The following is a 14886-nucleotide window of genomic DNA, read 5'->3' as shown; positions in this document are numbered from 1 at the left end:
AGGCTTGAAGAGACTTACATGAACTGTTGCTAAGGGAAATGAGCAGAACCAGGAAATCATTATACATAGCAACAGCAAGATTATGTGATGATCAATTCTGATGAACGGGATTCTCTTGAACAATGAGATGATTCAAACCAGTTCCAGTTGTTCAGTGATGAAGAGAGTCGTCTACATCTAGAGAGAGAATTGTGGGAACTGAGTGTGGATCACAACATAGCATTTTCACTCTTTCTGTTGTTGTTTGCTTGCATTTTGTTTTCTTTTTCATTTTTTTCCCTTCTTCATCCGATTTTTCTTGTGCAGCAAGATAACTGTAAATATATATATATATATGTGTGTATATATATATATATATATATATATATATATACATATATTGGATTTAATATATTTAACATGTACTGGATTACCTGCCATCTAGGGGAGAGGGGAGAGGGAAGGAGGGGAAAATTTGGAACAGAAGGTATTGCAAGGGTCACTGTTGAAAAATTACCCATGCATATGTTTTGTAAATAAAAAGCTTTTTAAAAAAATATGTTCTTGATGCTGAGCGAAATGAGCAGGACCAGGAGATCATTATATACTTCAACAACAATACTAGATGATGACCAGTTCTGATGGATCAGGCCATCCTCAGCAACGAGATCAACCAAATCATTTCTAATGGAGCAGTAATGAACTGAACTAGCTATGCCCAGAAAAATAACTCTGGGAGATGACTAAAAACCATTACATTAAATTCCCAATCCCTATATTTATGCACACATGCATTTTTTATTTCCTTCACAAGCTAATTGTACAATAATTCAGAGTCTGATTCTTTTTGTACAGCAAAATAATGTTTTGGTCATGTATACTTATTGTGTATCTAAGTTATATTTTAATATATTTAACATCTACTGGTCATCCTGCCATCTAGGGGAGGGGGTGGGGGGGGGTAAGAGGTGAAAAATTGGAACAAGAGGTTTGGCAATTGTTAATGCTGTAAAGTTACCCATGTATATATCCTGTAAATAAAAGGCTATTAAATAAAATAAATAAATAATAAAAAAATGTGTTCTATTTACCAAGGCACACCTTTCTAGGTGTTCAAAGGATTCTATTGCATCCTTCTCCCACAAGTTTCCCAAAATATCATCATCACTTTTTAACGTCAATCTCCCCTAGTATATTGTTTCTCTGCTCCCTCTAAACATTCCCAGGTTTTTTACACTTTCAAAAAACAAACAAAAACTTTTCACTTTCTCCACCTATCCCTATTAGCTATCATCCTATATCTCTTCTTCCTTGTATTTAAATTCCTGAAGGAGGTCATTCACAATTGGTGGCCTAAATTTTCTTTACTCTTACTCCACTTGACTCTCATAATCTGACTTCCAACCTGGTCATTCAAACAAAATTATTCTCTCCAAAGTTACTAATAATCCCTTAATTGTCAAATCTAATGGCCTTTAATCTGTTGATCATCTTCTTTATACCCCCTTCTAATGTCTTTGACAATACTTTATCCCAGCTCTTCTCCCAGCTGTCTGAACCACTCCTTCTGTTTGCTTTACTGGATTTTTATCCAAGTCTGCTAAAGATGGATATCCCACAGAATATCACTTCCAATGGAGTCAATTATCATCTTGGTGATGATCATTGTCATCATGATCATGGTTCTAAAGTCTATTTATCCAGCCCTAATCTCCAGGCTTGCATCTCTAATACTATTATATATCTCAAATTGAATGTTCTATAAATATCTTAAACTCAAAATGTCTACAACTGAATTAATTATGTTTTGCTCCAAATCTCCCTTCTTTATAACTTCCTTATTATTATTAAGAGTCTCATCATCTTCCAAGTCATTCATGTTCCCAACCTAATTGTTATCTTCAACTCCTAACTTTATCATCAAGTCAGATTGATTCATAATATACCAAAATACCTTCTCTTCTCTCAACTTATACTACCTGGTGTAGGCCCTCAGTTCCTCATGCCTGGACCATTGCAAATAATCTTCTGGTTGGTCTCCCTGCCTTAAGTTTCTATACTCTGCTATTAATATATCTTCCTAAAGTGCAGATCTGACCATGTCTCCATTCTCCCCTTCCTCAACAAACTCTACTGCCTACCTATTATTTCCAAGATTAAATATAAGGTCCTCTATTTAGTATTCAAAATGCTTCAAAATCTGTCCCCACCTTCTAGTCTTCTTCTATATTATTCCCTCCTTCTCTATCTACCCCCAACTTTGCAATACAACTGAACTGGCTTCCTTGTTGTTCCCTTAGCAACATATTCCATTAATTCTGGGGATTTTTAACAACTGTCTCCCCATGCCAAGAATTTTCTGCCTCTTCATCTCTAACTTCCTTCAAGTTCTAGATAAAATCTCACCTTGTATAAGCTTTTCCTGATTTCCCTTAATGCCTAAATTACCTCTATTGATTATTTCCAATTTATCTTATTTCTTGCTTGTATATGATTGTTTTCGTGTCCCCTATTTGACCATGATCTGGAGAGCAGTAACTGTTATTTGTTTTTCTTTTATCCTCAGTACTTACTATAGTACCTGGCACTGAGTGGAAGATTAATAAATATTTATTTACTACCTATCTGAAACAATACCATGCCACCTTGCCAACCCAACATAAAAGAAGGGATGAGAGACAAATGTGAGGAGAATATGGTGGCCAATGGAAAGGTTCTATCTAAAACTAAGGCCTATGAGCAGAGATCTGGGAGATTTGATCCCAATCCTTTTGACTAGCAAGGTAAAGACCTCATTTAAATATTGCTCTTCTCATCAATATCTGCTTTATAGAAACATATTGTGTACAATGCAAAAATATTTTTTGTTGTTTAGTCAATTGTGTCCAACTCTTCATTAATCCATTTGGGAGTTTCTTGGCAGAGATACTGAATTGATTTGCTATTTCCTTAAGAGGAGGAATTGAGGAAAATAAAATTAAGTGGTTTTCCCAGGGAATAAGTGTCTGAGGTCAGATTTGAACTCTTCCCAACTTCAGACCAGAACTTAGTGTAGTACATCATCTAGTTGCCTCAATGTAAAAAGACATTGTATATAAATGTAGTTACCATTCCTAGTAGCATGAAGTCTTGATATACTTAAATTGACTTGTTTTTTAAAGGTAGAGTGATCTAACTGAAAAGAAAACTCTTAAATTTTTAATAAAGAGCAAGGTAAGGAAGAAGGTCATTTAAAATCTTCATGATTGTTCAGTTTTTGCTGGGACAATGGGGGATTGAGTGACTTGCCCAGGGTCACACAGCTAGGAAGTATTAAGTGTCTGAGACCAAATTTGAACTCAGGTCCTCCTGACTTCAGGGCTGGTGCTCTAACAACTGCACCAACTAGCTACCCCCATAAAATCTTCGTGTTTTAGTTTCTCCATCTAAAAGATTCTATCTACTTCCTTTCTTAAGGGTGGGGGAAGGGCACATATACACCTCTGCCTCACTTCATATAAGTCAGTTAGTCAAATAGCAATTATTTAGCACTTTTTAGGTTTTTAGGCAGAAGATTAAGAGCTGAAAATAAAATATATTAGAAAAAAAAGGCAGTTCCTGCCCTCAAAAAGCTTACTTCATAAGGGAGGAAGACAAGACATTAAAGAAAGCTAAAAAGAATAGATAAAGAATTACCACAGTGGGGATTATAGTAGAGAAATTCCTGGCCAGAGAGGGAGAGAAAAAGACATACACACAGAGATAGATACTGAGATATAGAGCCAAGGGTTGGAGTAAAGTTTTTGGATGAAGAGCTAGGGTGAGGTAGAGGAAATGTGGAATATAGCCTAGAAAGGAATGAGACATGGCTGGCCTGGACATTCTCCTTAAATGGTGATTCTCTCAAATTTTTCGTATTTATAATATTTTAGCACAATAATATTGTATCATATTTGCAAACCATAATTTATCCAATTTATCCAACAATTGTCAATACTGGACTATAAAGATTGTTTCATGTCTTTGCAATTAAAAATAGCAGCTATCATTATTTCTGCATAATTAAGTCTATTTCTATTTTATGATAGGGATGGGGAGTTGTCATCAGTGAAATAACTGAGCAGATGATGTATGAATAGTTTTGGAACGTCTACTGTTTATTTGCCATATTGCTTTCCAAACTGCACCACCATCCCACCAACAATTAGAATTGATTATCTTTATTTTCACACACACACATACACACACACACACACACACACACACACACACACACACACACAAAGCCTTTCCATTAGGGGATGTTTTGACATTCCACTGACTCTAAAGTAGCATCTTAAAATTGTTTTGATTTCACTGATTATTTGGAAATTTAAGTATCTTTTCCTGTATTATTAAGTTTTAGTTTATTTCATTTTTTAATGTCCACTACCACCTGCCATTTGTGAGCACATAATTTCCAAAAAATATCCCCCTCCAGTTCCACATTCATAGTTCAGGGAAGACCCAAGCTGACAAGTAACTCTCTTTGCAAATGCTCCAGTTCCTACTTCCTCAACAACTACAGACAGAAAAGAATGTTTGTAGTTGCTGAGAAGAAAAGAAACTTCTTACAACTCAAGTTCATTGTCAAAAGGTTCAACATTCATGGAAATGAGACCAAGAAAGGTATATTACCAGATACTTCATTGCTTCACTCTAAGGTCTTGTATTTAAAACTTATGTGTGTTGTCTCCCCTTATTAGAATGGAAGATATGGAGAGCAGGGACTCTTCTCTTTTCTAATTATAATCCTAGAGTTCAGGACAGTATTTTGTGCATAGTAATCACTAAACAAATGTTTTATTTAATTAGGTAATGAATCAATTAATTTTGCCTCTCCATAATTGAGACAAATGCATTCTTACTTTTTCTTGTAGTTTTAAATGACATCCAAAAAAATCTGCTTATTGCTCCAGTTTATTATTGTCTGTAATGTGACATTGCCTTTGCAATTTTTTTCTCATGGTTTTTTCTTTGTGTTCTTGTCTATTTTTCTATAGATATATGTCTATTATATCAAATTCTGGGAAATATTACCCATTAATTCTAATTTAACAAAGAACACTCCAAGTTGGTAGGGTATAGAATTACTGCCTAGTTTATGAGATCATCAAAATTCTGAAATTGATTATATGAACTGATTTCATAATGTAACATTCATCTGCTAATTTTAGAAAGCAGAATATTTTCAATCCAGGAATTTTTTCCCCAAAGGGCAAAAAAATGTTCTCCTGTTTCTCCTTCATTCTCCTTTCATTAAAGAAAACATTTTTCATTAGTGAAGAAAGAATTACAGAATGCAATGTTGTTTTGTTTTTTGTCTTTGTGCTAAATATAATGATTTCTTGTATGCAAGGCACTTAATATATGTTGAATCAAAATGAATTACATGGAGGGAATTATTTGAATCTTGCTGTTAGCAGAGCCTCACTCTACATTTGTCACTTTCAATTTGAAGGTTTCAGTTTAAATCTGATATACAAATGAAAAGTTCAAAAGTGTCTGTTTTAAGATAGCAAATACAGTAAAATAGGGAGATTTCTAATTGGGCCATTTACTATGAATTTACCATTTCATTTGGGATTGAAAGGGAGCAGTAAATGCTCTACTCTTTCCAGACAGGGTCTTGGAAAAACAAGGAAACTTTTTAGTGTTTCCTGGTTGAATCGTAATGTGTCCTTCAAGTTACAGACACCAGACTCCAGCAATTGGAGCCCAGGAAATGATGTCATAGCTTGGTTAATGAATACACCTGAGTCACCTGGGCTGGGAAAGACTCAGCCTTCCGTACTCTGGGAGAAAGCACCCAGGAAGTTTGGGAAGTAAAAGAAAGTAGAGGAACCAGATTTGGAGAATTTTGTCCGTAAAAGATGGAAAAGGAGAACAATTCCCCTTGGGAAATGGGGTTGCTGAGAACATTTGACTCCAGTGAATTCATTAGCTGGGAGAAGATCGGTTCAGGGGGATTTGGACAAGTTTACAAAGTACGACACATTAACTGGAAAACATGGCTAGCAATCAAATGTTCTCCAAGTCTTCATGTAGATGAGAAGTAAGTAACTTTGTGACTTGTTTTTCTGACAACCATTTTTAGTGTGATATTTGTACTTAAAATCTGCAAAAATGAATGGTAGGTGCTTTGCCACCAGGAAGGAATTTTTTTGAAACAGAAATTGCTTTTAAACTTAAACAATATAACTAGATTGTTTTCAGAGTTTAGGATAATTTTCCGGGTTTTAGGGATTTGGAAAGGGGGGTTCGTTTTAGATTAAAAGTAATTTCTGAACTCTTTCAGTAGCAATAATTGTATTTCCTGACTTTCTGTAAATGGTTAGGAATCAGTTTTTGCTAATTTGATGGTACATTTAGACTATCTGAAATGTGCTTCTTGATATCATTTTTTTTTAGCTCATACTAGGAAAAAAAATTAAAAAGACTGTAATTTAATATACCTTTTGCGGTTCTAAACATGTAAAAGTGGTTAATTTGGATTTAGCTATCTCTCAATTTTATAGTTCAAGACTTTTTGATTACTTTTGTATAGATTTTTTCACATTGCTCTATGAATTTTCAGATTGGTAAAGTGCAAATTTACACTCATACATAATGCCCAGCCCATGTGAAGCACTTTAAAAAAAAAAAGCAGTCAGATATAAAATGATTATCTGAAGCATGTTAGAACATGATCTCAGAAGGCAAGTTCTGGCTAGGATAAAACAGTACAATGACTTAGTGTGTTTAGGAATGGGAGATTTAAAACTTTTTTTTTCTTATTTACTCTTTATGTTTTGTGATTTGTATGTAACTTTTGGATATCCTGAAAAGTTAGTTTACATAATCCTTTGGTTTATTACTGTAATGTTGTATCTATAATCCTTTTTGCTACTTTTAAATTTACTTTTTAAAATATCAACTGGTATAAGAAAATTGCCCATGTGGGCAGCTATAGGCTTGGTAAAAGTTAAGTAGGCCTTACTTCTAAAACCAGACGTTTTAATGTTTGCCATGACTCTTGACTGTCTTGAAGGATTGGGAGAAAAGGGGAGATTTGTTGTGGGGGAAGCAGTAGGACAGATTGTTCCTTATGAATTTATGGCTGTTTTTGGTTTTGTTTATAGATGGAACAATATCTAATCAAGATTCTAGACTTCCTACCTTTCTCAGTAACATGTAGTTATAAAAATACTTCAAACTGACTTGACTTTTAAAAGTAAAGTGGTCTACTGAAATAGAAAATAATGTTAAGTTGGAATCTTTGATGAGGGAGGCTACAAAGAAAAAAAGGATGATAAAGATCTTTGCATCTCAGTTTCTACATCTAAAACAGATAACACCTTCATTCAATCTACTTCTAGATACATTAAGAATTGAAGGAACATTTTTAGAGCTTTGAACCACCACTCATCAAGTCTAATATATGAACTAAGGATTAGGGGACTCAGTTAAAAATAGCTTTACCTAAAGCTCAGTGGTAACTTATTTTAATGCATGAATTTTGCAGGACAAATGTTTAACATTTCTACATCACAAATCCCTCTAAAATTTTCATTCATACGTAGAGAAATTCTCTATCTGACCTGTTCGGGCTTTTTTAGCCAAAAATCTTGAAAATAGGATATCTTAAAAGTATGGATACAAATCTGACAAAAGCTTATTAATTAAGCAAACAAGAAATAAGAGCTTTTCATTCTTAGCTCAAGCAAAATAAAGGTCAAGGTCTTTACAAAATTTGAAATCTCCTATATAAACTGGTTCCCTTTCTGATTTGTATTGCAGTTTCTACCAGTCTTATTTATTCACTCAGCCAGTATTTATTAGATACCTGTATTGGAAGCACTGTGCAAAATGCAATGGAGGATACAAGGATTAAGCACATCGTTTAGGAAATGACATGTTTACAGCCCCCAAATCCAAGGAAGTTCTAGATATAGTTCTCTTGCTGCTCATTTCAATTATTTGATTCACAACAAAAGAGGTATTTAAGAGCACTTTCTTTAGTAAGCCTTTTTTAGATTTCAAAAGTGAAATATGTTTATTAATAAATTTTAGATGTAACTGATATGTTGATTTGGTTTTTGAGACAATATATATTTGTCACAAGGGAATGCTTCTGGGGAGAAGGGTAGATTTACTGGATAGTGATAGCTAGTAAAGGATAAATGTTTAACAGGCATTTATTAAGTACTTACTATGTGTTAAACACAGTCCTGTCTGGGTTTAGCTAGGGTGGGAAATAATCTGAGGTTGAGAGATTTTCAGAGTTAACTTCTTGTAAATGATGACTTTCTAAAATTCACACAGTCCAGTAAAATAGCAGCATGGGAAACAATGAAGTAAATTCCTTGAGCACTCTCCTTAAATGATGGAAGATCTGGAAAGTCCTCTCCAATCTTTTTTCTTTTCACCCTCGTCTATGTCTGAAGGCCAGATAAACTATGTTTTCATCCCATACGTGGGGTTCTCTGAAATCTTTGTGGGTATTGGGGAGGGAGTTGTGTGTTTAGTCTCTGCAAATGTTCCAGTCTACATCTGAGTAGTTTCCTCAATTATAAAAGGTGTTCTTCTGCATCCCAGTAAGATTTAGCTAACAATCAAATTAGTTTTTACACAGAAATATTCACTTCAAAAGACATAATCACAAATATGTAAATTTATTCCCCTAGTCCTTAGGAGGCATGCAAAGAAAGATAAAGATGTAGAAAGGGATTAGCTCAATTCCTATATGGAACAGTCCCAGTGCAAGTCCAAAACTCCCTCAGATTCAAAAACCAAGCTTCCAAGCCAGACTGGAACCATCCTAACTTCTCCACCATCCTACCTGCAATCCTAGCTCCAAGGTTATTGCCATGGCTTGAACTCCCGGATCTAGTGGGGATTGCTGCTGGGTGCCTGAAACTGAGAAGGACAGACCAGAAACAAATACCTCTAAGCCTATTTCTTGAAGTCAGAGTAAAACAGAACAGATAAAATCTTTTTTAAAAACGCCCATAAGAAAATAAGAACTGTATAAGTAGATCAATGTTGTTGCTAACTTATTGAATTTAATGTTTGTGTATGTGTATATATTTATGTATATGCACTTAGAGAAAAAATATTTAACAAGTCGAAAGGCGCCTCTTTGCATATTGTATCCTGTTTATGTTTAACTTCAGAAAAATTTTAATTTAAATTTAGAATTTATTGAATTTAAGATTCTGATATCAATTATGTTTGGGTAGTAGAGGGCATATCTTTATGACAAAATTTGACCTTGATTAGTGTAAGAAAATAAAACTTTTGGAGTACTTAATCTAGTTTATTATATTTCCTGGGGGACCTACCAAGAGGAACTTCCTTCCCAGTTTAAAGCAAGTCACTTCAGATTCTTCCGAGCATGCTCAGAAAAAAATGTTTTGTCCTTTAGTTAGAAGTCATTCCTGCCCTTCCCAGTTGGGCAGGTAATGACTTGTACTTGGTAGCCGTGCAGTTTTAGAGGTCAAAAGTGTCCCTAAACAGGAAACACTTCACCTGCAGTTTTATGAAGAGCAAAAAAAGGAGGGGCAGAATGGAGTTGTGTCCTGTGTTTTAAGAACATGCAATCTATGGTAAAGAGAAAGGCTGGGCTTTTTTTCCTTTGTTTCTTTTTTTTTTTTCTTAAAGATTCAAATATTTACAAGTGATTTATTACATTAATCTAGTTTATTTTGATTCCTAAGAATATTATTTCATTTTACATAAATAAAGTAAAATGGCTATTTCTCAAACTTGAACTTCAAAATAGTTGTCAAAATAGAGTAAGGATGGAGTGGTTTCCAAGTCTTGTCATCAACATATACTAGCTGTATGACCCTGGGCAAGGCCCTTAAATTAAACATGCTCTATGCAATTCTCTTAATACTATAAATTACAGAGAAAGTTTAAACTTGCACTACTATAAGTTAGTTTCATTACTTAGGAATGAAATTACAAGTTCAATACCAATCCCTAAAGTGCCTGTTAGCTTTATAGGTTAATCTTGACACTGTTTGCAGGTAGTTGGTGAAATTTACAACCACAAATACCTATTCGTATTGTGTGTCCATCTACCTGTGCCTAAGATGGTTTCTTTGGTGTGGAGATAGAATTTCCCTGAGCTTCTTGGCCAGAATCAAGATCCACAACTATAGAATTAAGGCAGCTGGGGAGTTTGGTTGGCTTTTTACAAAGTTTAGATTTACTTTCATCTGCCCAAGGCCACTATAATACCATTGGTCTTGTGATCATATTTGTTTTCCTTAATGAATAGCTATACTGAAAATGGTAACTTTTGCCCATGGCTGCTTATCCTTAAAGTGGCAAGCATGTGAACCAGGCCTCCTATAGCTGTTAAACTGGCTCCTACTCCCCTGCTTCCCACTCTTTCCCAACATTGACTCTGGTTTAGTCACCACCTCTATCTCTGTGATAAGGCTTTGACCTGTTACCTCAGGGTATATCATAATTAATGGAACAGGTCCTCTTGTTGGTGAGGTCTCCTGTGAGGTGCCCCAGGGATGTGTGCTTGAATCTATGCTGTTTAACATTTTATTTAAAAAAAAAAAAAAAAAAAAAGGACTTGGATAAAGGAATGGATTGTATGTTTTAACAAATTTGTTGATGTGACAAACCAGAGAGAGGTATAGACAACGCACAAGAAAGTAAAATAAGCATCCACAAAGAAGAAAGGGCCTGGGGATGAAAGGTTATGATTGCTGCTTCAGGTATACGAAATACTTCTATGTGAAGGAGGGATTGAATTTATTCTGTGTGTAAGAAGACAGAGGGTGAAATCCAGGTGTTTCTTGGTTAAATTCTGAATCTTTACACTAATAGGAAACTTCAACAATAGGAAAAAAAAATTATGTACATTAGTTACATCTTCATCAAAAGGTCTAGTATAATAAATCTAGCTGGTAAGAACAAGCCTGAGTAAACTGTGAGTTGTAACTACAGTGTAGTCAAGTGAACAGAGCCATTACTTGGACCTTTTTAAAATAGCTGTCATGGGAACATTTCTGAGGTTCTTTGAAAAGCTTGGGAAGAATAATTGGATTGGGGGTGGAACAAAAGTCTAGGTGAAAGGAATTGTGTGTGTGTGTGTGTGTGTGTGTGTTTCCTTTAGGTGATTCCCAGGGTTTTTTTTTTTCTGAATAGCTCTTTGTTTTACACCTTTTTTTTTTTTCTCTTCCAGTTTTACTATTATAAAACAATGCCCCCAGGACTCTGCTCTTTCCCCTAACCTAAAACAAAAGCTAGATGAAGTTTTTCTAGGAGCAAAATCTTCTTGCCTTTTTTTTTAAAACTTTCCTAGACCTATACTTCTTTGAGGACTATAACAGAAATAAGAAAACTTTTTATTACTTCCACTAACTTATATTTTGTTGGGCAAATTATTTTATATCATTGGGACTCAATTTATTCATCTGTAAAATGAGGTTTTTGAACTAGATATTTAGGGTGCTCTCATCTAGCCCAAGAATACTATAATTCCTTATATTATATAATTTTTTTTGCTCATACGTTTTCAACATTTTCACGTTGAACATAAATCCCACATGAAATTTATCATTAAAGTTATTCTATTGTAGAAGCTATTCATCTGCTTCAGTCATTGCTTCATATTAGTAACCCCTGTAGTATTTCTCTGGGTCACCAGTCTTACTTCAAAAATAGAATATGAAATATAAGCTTTCTTGCTTTGAATGAGATACAATAAACCTCCACTTGCGAAGTATCTTCAGGTAGATTTGGTGTTCAGTCATATTCAACTCTTCTTGACCCCAGTTGAGATTTTCTTAGCAGAAATATTAAGAGTAGTTTACCATAGAAGAAGAATTGAGGCAAAACAGGGTTAAGTGATTAAGGCCAGATCCATTCTATCTACTGTGGCACCTAGCTATTCAAGTAGGTTGGTAATTTTTAATGAAAACAGTTAACTCTAATGCTTTCCTTTTCTCCATTAATATTTTAATTAATTTACTGTATAAATACCAATTTAAAAAATAAATTTATTATTTTTGATTTTATATCAAATAAATTTCTCAATCTCCTTCTTTAGCAATATTTTATTTTTAAAAAAATTTTTAATAAAAGAGGAAAATAAATTTCATTAAAAATAACCAACATAGAGGCAGCTAGGTGGCATAGTGGATAGAGCACCAGCCCTGAAGTCAGTAGGACCTGAATTCAAATGACACTTAACAATTCCTAGTTGTGTGACCCTGGGCAAGTCACTTAATCCCAATTGCCTCAGCCAAAAAAAAAAAAAAAAAATGACCAACATATTAAAGAAGTATATGTAGTATTACACACTTTTGGTCCTCTGCAAGAAAGCCTAGGGAGGTGCCTTCCTATGAGCCAACATTAGTCATCATAATTTCATGGGATTCTTGTCTTCCTTTCCCATTTATATTGTTTCATTTACAATACTGTGTAATATTTTCCCAATTCTGCTTATTTCACATGCATTTATATAATTCTCCCCATGCTTCTTTCTATTTATCATATTCATAATTTCTTATAGCACAATAATGTTCAGTTAAATCTCATGTATCACAACTTATTTAACCATTCCCCATTTCTTGGGTGTACACTTTGTTTTCTGTTCTTTTTTTCCTTCTATAAAAGTTGATATTATAAATATTTTGCTGGTTAGAAAGCTTTTCTTTTTGTATTTGAACTCTTTTAGGTAGTAGTCTCTAGAACCCAAATTATGGCTATTTTAGTCACTTTTGGGGGGCATAATTCCAAGTTGTTCAGAACAATCGAACCACTTCAGCTCCATCAAAAATAAAGTCAAATTGATTTTTTTAAAATAATATTTTCATTGAAAAAATTATTTTTTCCTCTTCCATCAATGGGAGGGGGGAATCCTTATAACAAAAATGCTGTCAAGCAAAACAAATTTCCACATTGGCCATGTCAAATATATATATAATAGATCTTATTCTGTATCCTGAATCCATCTTTCTCTGTCTAGAGGCTAGGTAGTATCATTATTTTATCATCTGTCTTCTGGGATCATAGTTGATCATTACTGTGATCAGATTAAGACTTCCAAAGTTCTTTGTTGTTGTTTTTTTCTTTTTTTACAGTATTATGGTCTGACTATTTGGTAGTATTCTGCTCACTCATTTTTCTTTTTTTTTAAATTATAGCTTTTTATTTTCAAAATATATACATGGATAATTTTCGACATTCACTCCTACAAAAACCTATGTTCTAATTTTTTTTCCCTTTCTTCCATCCAACTTCTCCCTGAGTCAACATCATTTCATTCTTTGTTAATTGATATGTTTTCCTCAGTTTTTCTGAAATTTTTTTTGTCATTACTTTTAGTACAGTAGTATTCCATTGCATTTATTTGCCATGTTTTATAATTTTCAAAATTGATGGTCACCCCTTTAGTTTTCAATTCTTTGATAAGAAGAGTTGATATAAATACTTTGTACATAATAAAGGAATCTCCTCTCTCTTTAATTTCTTTGAGGTATAAACAATTTTTATTGCTGGTTAGGCAAAGGGTATGCACAGTTCAGTAATTTTTCTGGCATTTTTCCAAAGTGCCTATTTTCCCACAACTCCTTAAGCAGTTTGTCATTCTCATTCTCATTCTCTCTCTCTCTTCCTCCCTTACTTGCTCCTTCCTTCTTTCCTTCCTTCCTTCCCTCCTTCCTTCCTTCCTTCCTCTAACTTTGCTGTAACTGTTGTTTCTCTAATTATTAGTGATTTGGAGTATTTTTTTATCTTGATAACTTGATTTCTTCTTCTCTATAAAACTGCCTGTTCATATATATCCTTTATTTTTCAATTGAGAAATTAATTTTATTCTTTTAGATTTGAATTTGTTCTTTATATAGCTAAGAAATCATACACAGCAAAATGTGCTGGAAATTGTTTTTTCTTTCAAGTACCTATTTCTTTTCTAATATTAGCTGCATCAGTTTTATTTATGCATAACTTTAATAATATCCAATTAAGATTGTTCACTTTATCTTCTGTGAGCGTTTTTTTCTTAAGCAGCTATAAATTCGTACCCTATCCATGTATCCAAAAAGTAATTTACTTCTTGTTCTTCTAATTTACTTATGCTGTCAACCTTTATGTCTAAATTATGTTCAGACCATCTCTTATTAATAGGGTATGAAACGTTGGCCTATGCCTATTTCTACCAGACTGCTTTCCAGTTTTTTTACTATATTATCTTAATATCACATTAAAACCATAAATAAAAATGACATTTCTTTTCACAATGGGTGCTGATACTTGTGCATGTTCACTCACCAAAAACAAATAAAAGCAAAACCATTGTATACTTAAAATGGGAGAAATATTTTTTAATTTAAAAATGAGTCACATGTCCAACTCCCAGATTTGCTTCAGTCTACATGAAGTCAATTCATAAATTTTTTTAAGAACAATTGGCATACTTTCAAAATATAGTTTGAAACAATTATAATTAAGCCCTGGGTTCTATAACATTTTACATGCACCCTAATAAGGAGTATGCTAGTAAGAAAATTTTGGCGCTGTGGCATTATGAACTACTACAAATTTGATAACCTATTTTATTTTGCATTTTGGTTATCAGAGACTAAAATTCAGAATAGCAATTCAGACAGCAATTTCTATTTGCAACTTTTCAAAAAGAACAAACAAAAAGTCTTCCAGTGTCTTTTAGCAAAGTCTGCATAATTGCTTCTGCCAAAATGTGCATGTTACCTCTTAATTTAATGTAATTTTGTGCTATTTGAGAAAAGAACTAGCAATTTGTTTTGTAGACCTGTCAAAGAAAAAGCTAGAAAATGTCTTCAACTGGCATGAATGTCATTGCAGTACATTTAAGCTCTATGAAACCTTTTCCTCATTTCAATTCTCTACATCCTAGAA

The 14886-nt window shown here is 33.7% G+C and overlaps 1 protein-coding gene across 1 annotated transcript in view; it reads left to right on the top strand.

The window, feature by feature from the left end:
• The first annotated feature begins 5782 nt into the window (after positions 1–5782).
• RIPK4 (receptor interacting serine/threonine kinase 4) overlaps positions 5783–14886 on the top strand; it is a 68115-nt gene continuing 59011 nt past the window's right edge. Inside the window, exon 1 of the mRNA XM_003766370.4 lies at positions 5783–6052. Within this exon, the coding sequence (XP_003766418.1) occupies positions 5871–6052 (182 nt within the window). The 5' untranslated portion in view covers positions 5783–5870. The remainder of the gene's footprint in view (positions 6053–14886) is intronic.

This window comes from Sarcophilus harrisii, chromosome 3, assembly GCF_902635505.1.
Source record: "Sarcophilus harrisii chromosome 3, mSarHar1.11, whole genome shotgun sequence".
In the NCBI taxonomy this organism is placed as follows: domain Eukaryota; kingdom Metazoa; phylum Chordata; class Mammalia; order Dasyuromorphia; family Dasyuridae; genus Sarcophilus; species Sarcophilus harrisii.
This window is presented reverse-complemented; position numbering and strand designations above follow the sequence as displayed.